Consider the following 8462-nt stretch of genomic DNA (forward strand, 5'->3'; position numbering starts at 1 on the left):
AATCATGCAGTGCTTCCTACGTGGCAGAGTTATGGAGATGTGTGAACTGAAAACACTTAAGGTGCAGTTTCTGGAGATTGGTGATGAGAAAATCGAAGGTTTCATAGAAGCCACATGTGAAGATTTATTAGGACACATTCACAGGGGAGACAGGTACTAATTAGAGATGGCAGCTCATGCAGTGCTGAAAGGTTGAAACTCTCTTCAGACTCAGTGGTTGATGGGAGAGAGACTGAATGGAAAACGCTTCACCTTACTCAACACTGAACTCAGCTGAATGAAGTGAATCTGTGCACTCAGCCGATCTGTCCGCCCCGTGTGCACTTATGTCTGCTGTGTGACTGCAAAACAAAACCCAACAAGGTGACCTGGAACAGTTGCAATTACTGACACAGAGAAATTGAAGAAAGGCTATGAGGCGTGTAGCGAAGGACACTGCTGTCCTCAGGGTTACACTTTATGATCCCTCGTATTGGAGGAACCACAGCCGCTTCGATTTAGTGCATTTATTGATGTGCTGAGTGGGACGCTTTTCTCATCGGGGATGTTTATTTGCCCATTCTTCTTCTGTAGGAGACTGATGTCCAAGTAAATTAACTGTAACTCCATTCTTTTCACATGTCTCTGGCTTGTGTTGTGCTGTATTTCCTGGCTTACTGATTGAATCTACTACTTCTGCAATTAAAACAATAGGAAATAAGTTCCCACTGTGTTGCAGGTTTAGTCACTATGAACAAATCCTACAAACAGTTCAGCCTCAGATTTGTAGCTGCTGCTGATGTGTGACTGGTTCCATAGTCGATCTGAATATGAAGGCGGTAACTTTGCCTTTTTGTATGGTTTTTAGTGCATTTTCGAGGTCAACTACATGAGAAGTCAGGTTCCAGTCGAGTCCCAAATATTTCCTTTAACTGCTTAAGGGGGATGATATTAATAGCTGCATAGCAGAGACAGAGCTGGTTTGTACCTGCATTTGTAACAAAAAACAAAACAAAAATAATCTCCTAATACACCAATCCTAACTCTTGGATGCTTCTTTGAGTGATATGATTTTGTTGTTGTTTCAATCTTAGCGTGACCCTATGGTTTTGGACTCACAAAGCCTTTCATGGATTATATCTCAGGCCTCAGCTGCCAACAGCACGCACTTAAGACGCTTTACTGTATCACCTTATTCATCTATATGTATAATCATCTTTGCAAACAGGGAAGTACCGAAACAAGTATCAACTTGTTTGAGTAATGCTAAAAATGTAATGCAACCATTTTCTTTGCTGACAATAATTACTATAGTTAGATCAATAAAAAAATCTGAGTTGAACGTGACCATTTTATTTTTGGAGGCGTCTCTGCAGGTCACTGCATTATATAATAAGCGTTACTCCACAGAGTGACCATTAGGATCACTAAATGCACGCTCCAGTGGATCTTGTTTGCTGATGGTTCTACACTGCCAGGAATATTGTAAGTGATATCTAATGCTCAGCAGCTTGTGTAACTGACACTCAGTGTGACCGCTTGGCACTTTCATACGGCTTTGAAACAAAAAGGAAGTTCAAATCTTTCACTTCACAGTCACAGAATTTTTCAGTTTGACTCAGAACAGGTCATACTCAAAAAAATATTTGCTATGGCACACTCTGCCAGACAGAGGGTCAAACCCGAGGCAACAACCTGCGTGTTTTGTTTAGATAAGATAATCTACTGAGAGATTAAATTGCCTCCATGTTACGAAAGGTGTGAAAGAAGGAAACCACAGAAACAGGCAGAAATATGTGGAAAAGTTTTAATTGTTAAAGCTTGTTGTGTAACTGAAAAGGCAGACAGACCTAGCTAGGACTTTTACATATAAACCAGTTTCCACATTTATTTTACATAAGGTTGAAATACAGAAAAAATACCACCAAATGTGGCTAAACGTAAATGTGATGTAGTGAGTCACATTTCCCTTTTTAAATGTCAAAATAAATCCCACAGAGTTAATGAAAAAAAAGTAACATAAAAGTGGACAGAAACGCGTAGAAAAAAAGTGTTAAGAAATGCTTTCACTTAATGAAGCTCCCACACATTTAACACCAAACAATAAATAATGTTACGTGGAATAAACAGAAGAACAATTCTTAAGAATTATCGCTCCGCATTGCTCAAAAATACAGATATACTGTATCAGAAAAATTGCCCATACAGGCTCATTTTACTTGTCAGTAATTTAACGATAGAGTTCCATCTAAAGTGCAAAGGACACAACTTGTGTATTTGAATAACCCTTTAAATCCAAAGTTACTTGATTTTTGCCCCATGAGCTTCAGTCCCTGAACACTTGAAACCCACGGAAATTTCGCAGACAAAACCTTGACTGATTTGGATTTTACGATGAAAAACTGGTAGAAATGCTCAGAAAGACACAATGCAACATTCCCTTGATTTTTTGCCCAGAAAACATTGCAAAAGTTTGCGCTATTCATTAACATGCAAGTCATCCCTTTTTCCTTTTTTTTTGTTGGTTTTTTGTGTTTTTTTTGTAAATACCAAACAAGTTTTCACTGGCCACTTTTTGATATCCCCGACACTTCTTACAACAGTATGCTCTTCGCCCAAATCTCTGAGCAGAAAAAAGGGCAAAGAGAGCACACCAGGAGTAGACAGACAGGAGGCGGGGGAGGATTGTCGTGCCCGCGCTGACCTTTTTCGTTCTAGAGACATGATAGCCTTGTGCCAGGTAAGCAGAGCCCTTCTGATTTTACAGAGAGAAGCGAGAGAACGACCCTGAATGGGCCAACGTTCCTCTATTCCCTTTGGTCAGTCTATACATTATGTACAAAGAACTGATGTCGCGCTGCCCTCAGTTGGCACGAGCCATGCGTGTTTCTGCGCCAAAGTAGTTGAGCATTGTCTGGACGAGCTCTGGGAGATCATAGTCGTGTTTCCAGCCCCAGTCATTCCGTGCGTTGCAGTCGTCGAAGTTCATTGGCCAACTGTCAGCTGTGGAGGAGGAGACAAGAGACAAAGGATGTTATTTACAAAAGCAACATGTTGGATTGAGGTTTATTACTCATCTATCTGGCATGAAGAGGCGGTGCCTGCTGTAATTGACTTCCTGTTTAACAACATTTTGGCTAATCACAAACAAATTAACAAAAAGTTGACTAACCAATCGCCTGCCTGACTGGGTCCACATCATATGAGACATCCAGTGGCATCTGCTTCTGGAGCTCCTGAGCCAGCTCCTCGGGGGTGAAGCTCATGGCGTTGATGTTGTAGGTCCTCATGCTCAGGGTGTCGGCCGGCGCCTCCATCACCTCCAGCGTGGCGCGGAGGCAGTCGTCGATGTACATCATGGGCAGCCGCGTGTCGTGTTTCAAGTTGCACTCAAACTTTCCGCTTTTGATGGCGTCGTGGAAAATCTGGACGGCGTAGTCTGGTCAGAAACGGAAAAAGAGACGTTAATATTGCACCAGTGAAGTGCAACACCTTATATTTTTCATTATTATATTTAGCAACCACAGCTATTTAAAAAAGTGACGACAACAAGGAGCAGAGTTTGGATGTAGTATGTGGGTGTGGTGGCTATTCAGTGAAAATATGGGCATAGCGCATGGACATGTGTGCATCGGGTTATCTCCTGGCCTAAAAATACAAGCAAGTCACAACAACTCTGGAATAAGTCAGTTACATAACAGACTTGTGACATGGCAGGAGGGGTACAGGAATAGACATCATTAAAATTGAAACCTTGTATAACATCTGAATTTCATCTCTCTCACCTGTTGTACCACCTCCAGGCATGGAGTCAGCAGAGATGATTCCTGGGTATCGGAGACAGCGGAAATCCAGACCATAGCGGTGGTGGTAGTACTGTGGCAGAAGAGGAAATACATTTTTGATTAAATCTCTTTTTCCTCAATCCCTTTTTTTTTTAGATTTCCGTTGGGTTCTTAGATAAAAAGATGTAAATATCTCTAAATATCTCACCTCTCCCATCAGCTCTGCGTGGACTTTGGAAACACCATAGATTGTGCGTGGTCTCTGCACACAGAGATCTGGCGTAGGGTTACGAGGTGAAGTGGGGCCAAAGGCACCAATGGTGCTGGGGACAAAGAGACGCAGGCCGTGCTCTGCTGCGATGTCCAGGATGTTGTGAAGCCCTAAAAAGCAAAAAACAAATAAACATTCAAATTAAAAAAGACATTCCACACCTAAATGTGGTATTTAAGGGAACAATAATGTTGATGTATTGACTTGCCACTGAACTGAATTATACTGTAATTTCACTCACCGGTGATGTTGACAGAACGTGCCAGGGCTACGTTGGCCTCTCCGACGGCGCTGAGGAGAGCACTGTAGTGAACCAGCCAAGTGATGCGGTTGTTCACTACAATTTCCCGCAGGTTCTTGTAGTCCAGGATGTCTGAGTAGATGAAGGGGCCTGATGGCGATAAAAACAACAGTTTGAGTTATCTTATATATACACACATTCTATTCTATATTAATCCGCATCACATTCAGTTGTCTTTTAAATTAATTCACTAATATCACTCTAAATGTTTTATTCTCTCCATGTTCAATTTGTTCAGTTTCCCCTCTGATATCCTAAGAGCTCAGATGAAGGCTACGTTCACTAGATCTTTTGATAAATCAGAAAAATGTAAACTACTCCTGGGCAGAAATAAAAGAAAATCTATATGAACTGGAAGTGATGTTCTTCATTGGCTCATTTCAGGCAGGAACAAACAACTTGAATATTTCTAAACAGGTTTCATCACCTCTGCCTGCCCTGGATTGCCAAACATCGGAAATGTTAAATGCCTGTGGTATTGAGGAACTCTGAGCTCCTTCATGTGAACAAACAAAGGGGAGGCTGAACACTCGTAATGTAGTCTTGCACAAAAGCACATATGTTGAAACTAAATATTTAAAACGCATTGGAGCCAAACTCAGTTCTTCATATGGTTTACTCACCGCTGTGGAAAACGTTGCTTGGAGGTTTCCTGATGTCAGACAGAATCACGTTGTTCTTGCCAAACCTCTTCCTGTGAGGTAGGAAAACCAGGTTAAACATCTTGAAAATGCACCAAAAACCATTCTCACATTGTTACAATGACGTCTGACTACTGATTGCCTGTTGCAAAGTCTGTGCCAAGACAAATTAGAAGTCTCACCTCAGCAGTTTGGCGAGCCCCACCCCGAGCTGACCAAGGCCACCTGCCATTAGACGGAAGAAGAGAGAGAAACGTATTAAATCAGCGGCAGCTAATACTCATCCGCACTGGTTTCCATAGAGACTGTAAGCGGGCCCTAAGAAGAATAAAGGTCACAGTGCTTGATGTCTACATCTTGTTTTCAAAAACTGACATCTCATTCTGCTCTCACTGCCAAACCTGTTAGGAAACCTGCAGCTCTCCAATCCTCCTAGAGCTGCTGACTTAAATACATTATCCTCTATTGAAGTGCCACACTTAAAAAAAATGCTGCCAGGCAATGCTCTCTTCTGTTGTAGTCAAAAATAAATGCTGCGTACCTGTAATGAGCACCTTGGGGTGGTCTGTCTCTGAGAAGGACACAGAGTGGAAGCTGGCATCAGACGTCACCTGGCGAGGGGAGAAGCTGATGTTGCGTACAGCCACCGTTAGGGGCTGGCAGCCGCACCCGGGGGTGCTGAGCAGGGCCTGCTTGGCCACCTTGCTGAGTGTTTTCATGACAGCCATGTTGGTTACCTGCAAGAAATGAAGAATGTGTTTAATCTTTGGGGGTAATAAACTGCAGAAGCATTAGTAAAAAAAAAAGTTTTTACCCCCTTAAAAAAAAAAAAAAAAAAGGAGAAGCCTTCAATTTTCTATTCAGTAAGTTCCACAAGTTCATTGTGTGTCACTTTTGAGTTGACATTTGAACTGACTGCTGTTATCTCTTAGTATACTTTCTGGGCCAAAGCATGAAGATCTGTGTCAATAGATCTGGGCTCCTCTCCAAAGCCCAGGTGCCAAGAGACACAGACAGTGGCAAATACTACCGCTCTGTCTGCAGTTAGACGCTGCAAAGAGCTTGTGAGGCAAAATACAAAAAAAAAGTGTTGGGCTTTGTGTTGATGCAAATGACAGACTATTGTTGTCCAGTAGACCCTCCAGCGCATAGCAACAAAAAGATTTTATCCTCCGCCTTGTGCTCACACAGCCTGGTTACAAAACTTTCATCGGACAATAGTGTGATCGTGCGTCTCCGTGAGAGTACAGAACATATGGAACATGATCCCAGCGCAACGGCAGCAGCTCTATAAACTACACCCACTGTTTATTTTAAGGTCCTCGCCGCGAATTGCAGGTTTATTCTCGTAAAACGCTGTCCGATGGTAAGTTTTTCCATTTATTCATCACTTATCCGCCATCAACCTCCGCGTAAATGCATGTATAGGGAAGTGAACTTACCGAGGTAGTAGGCAGCTTCCAAAAAAAGGAAGGAATTGAATAAGTGGAGAGTATTTATACTGCCCTGCCTTCAACGACGACCAATCAGGAGGGGAGGGCGTACAGCAAACAACAGTGTCAAGATCAGGTCGACTGTCACAGGGACGGGGTTTGGAAATCATTTTGACACGTGCGGTTTTAGAAAACGACCCGGGTCATCTCTAAACTTTATAGTGAAATTCTCATTTGGAGTAAAAAAAAAAAAAAAAAATAATCATATACACTGCACAAAATTCCTATTATGAAAGGGAAAATGAATTTATAGGTACGAATAAAAAAGTGAAAAAAAGTAACTTGACTACTGTGGCTTCTGATCCATCTCGATTGCCACGCTCATCACGGCATGTGCGTTCACTGTTGTGCCAACACGGGTTGTACGTGCGCACCACGTAAGCAGCTTGAGTGGAGGGGCCCCGAGTCGGAGCTGCCCCCCCTCCTGTGCTGATTCGGCACGTCACGGTGAACTATACAGTATGTCTGTAATTCAGCTCCTTATAGTGACTGGATCTCTGCACTCTGTCATTTTAGCTGCTTCCCCACATGATGGAGACGTTTAAGATGCTGACAAAAAAGAAAGAAAGATGTGAGATGGAGCGCAGACTGTGACTGGCACTGATCCAAGTGAAAGCAGGCCAGTGCGCCGGAGTGAAGCCGCCTTGGCACCACACGTTTCTGTTCAGACTGTAGCAGACTGATCCTTAGTAGGCCTATCAATAAAGAGGGTCTCCGATTTGGCTAAATAAATAGATAAATAAAAATAATATATACTGTATATATATATATATATCAGAGGGTGAGGGTCGTAAAAGCAGCACGTGTTCACTGCAGCAACGATCACTATTGTGCGTTTCGGTAATTGAGATTAAACAATTAAACAATTCATTTAATTCAGTTTCCACGTGTGCGCGGATGAATCCAGGAAATGTAACGGAAGCGGTTCACTCACCGGTTGATGTGAGGGGAGTAAAGGCAGACAAAGCTCCTGTCTGACGGGCTCTATGAGAGTGAGATGATGCGGCTTCCTCCTGTTGCTGAGCTGCAGCTTCTCTGACCTGTCTGTGTTATCTCCGTCCAGTGTTGCATCAGCTGCTTCTTCAAGCTATATATCAGCGACCATCTGGTTTCACAGGAAGCCGGCTTTTCCCTCGGATTGGTGGAGTCCCGGAGGTGCGGTCCTCCTTCACAGACCACTCCCACAGAGCGTCACCGACACCCACCACCACCAACACCCTGCGACCCAGCTCGGCTCAGCTCAGCTTGGTCTTAAAGACAGTGTAAACGTCCATTCACTGCAGGTTAAATTTAAGACCAGCAGGGTTTAACACGTGCTCCAAAAAAAAAAAGAAACTATCTCTACACACATTCATGAAATCATGTGACCATGGGGTCTGGCTATGGGTGTTATCAAAGTCTAGATCATTCCCTGGCTCCCAGGGCGTTTGTTTTTAGTCTCAATTGAGAGTATAGTACTAGTAAATATCTACAAACTCACTTATTTTCATATGTCAAGATCATATAAATTAATTTGGTCTCTCACCAACATTCAATACCCCCAAAATCACACAGCAAAACAGAATTGTATGTATGTATTTGTTTATTATAAGCAAATTTATGAATATTTTTGAGATAAATGTGCTCAATTTCTCTTAATCTAGATATCTCGGAGCTGTTCCTACACATTGATTTGAGTTTTGTGTGGGGGGAAAATGATTGGTGTTTTATTGTAACATGAAGCTGCAACATTACAAAATGTTACATAATTGACTTCAGTGGAGTCTGAACACTTTGCAAAAGCCCTTTGTGTATTTTTAAGCATGCTATTGCTACAGTGTACAGAATCAAACTTCATGTCTGAAACTCATCTAATGTTTAGTTAGGTTTGACAACAAAAGTAGTACATATTTATTTATTACGGTTTCAGTTTCAAGCATCAGAGATGAATTGCAACCTGCAGGGTTTGAGGTCCCATGGGTCCCCAGTCTCTGAACCTTTCAGACTCTGTTC

At 42.4% G+C, this 8462-nt stretch overlaps 1 protein-coding gene across 1 annotated transcript; it reads right to left on the reverse strand.

Moving 5' to 3' along the window:
- Window positions 1–1772: 1772 nt before the first annotated feature.
- On the reverse strand, window positions 1773–7574 carry tdh (L-threonine dehydrogenase). Its single transcript, XM_084000917.1, has 9 exons — window positions 7403–7574; window positions 5519–5711; window positions 5160–5202; window positions 4960–5030; window positions 4277–4426; window positions 3973–4145; window positions 3765–3855; window positions 3152–3418; window positions 1773–2982 (listed from the first exon to the last, which is right to left on the reverse strand). The coding sequence occupies exons 2-9, from the start codon at window positions 5703–5705 to the stop codon at window positions 2843–2845; spliced, it is 1122 nt and encodes a 373-aa protein (XP_083857043.1). The 5' UTR covers window positions 5706–5711; window positions 7403–7574; the 3' UTR covers window positions 1773–2842.
- Between the last annotated feature and the right edge of the window lie 888 nt (window positions 7575–8462).

This window comes from Trachurus trachurus (assembly GCF_905171665.1).
Source record: "Trachurus trachurus genome assembly, chromosome: 24".
NCBI classification, from domain to species: domain Eukaryota; kingdom Metazoa; phylum Chordata; class Actinopteri; order Carangiformes; family Carangidae; genus Trachurus; species Trachurus trachurus.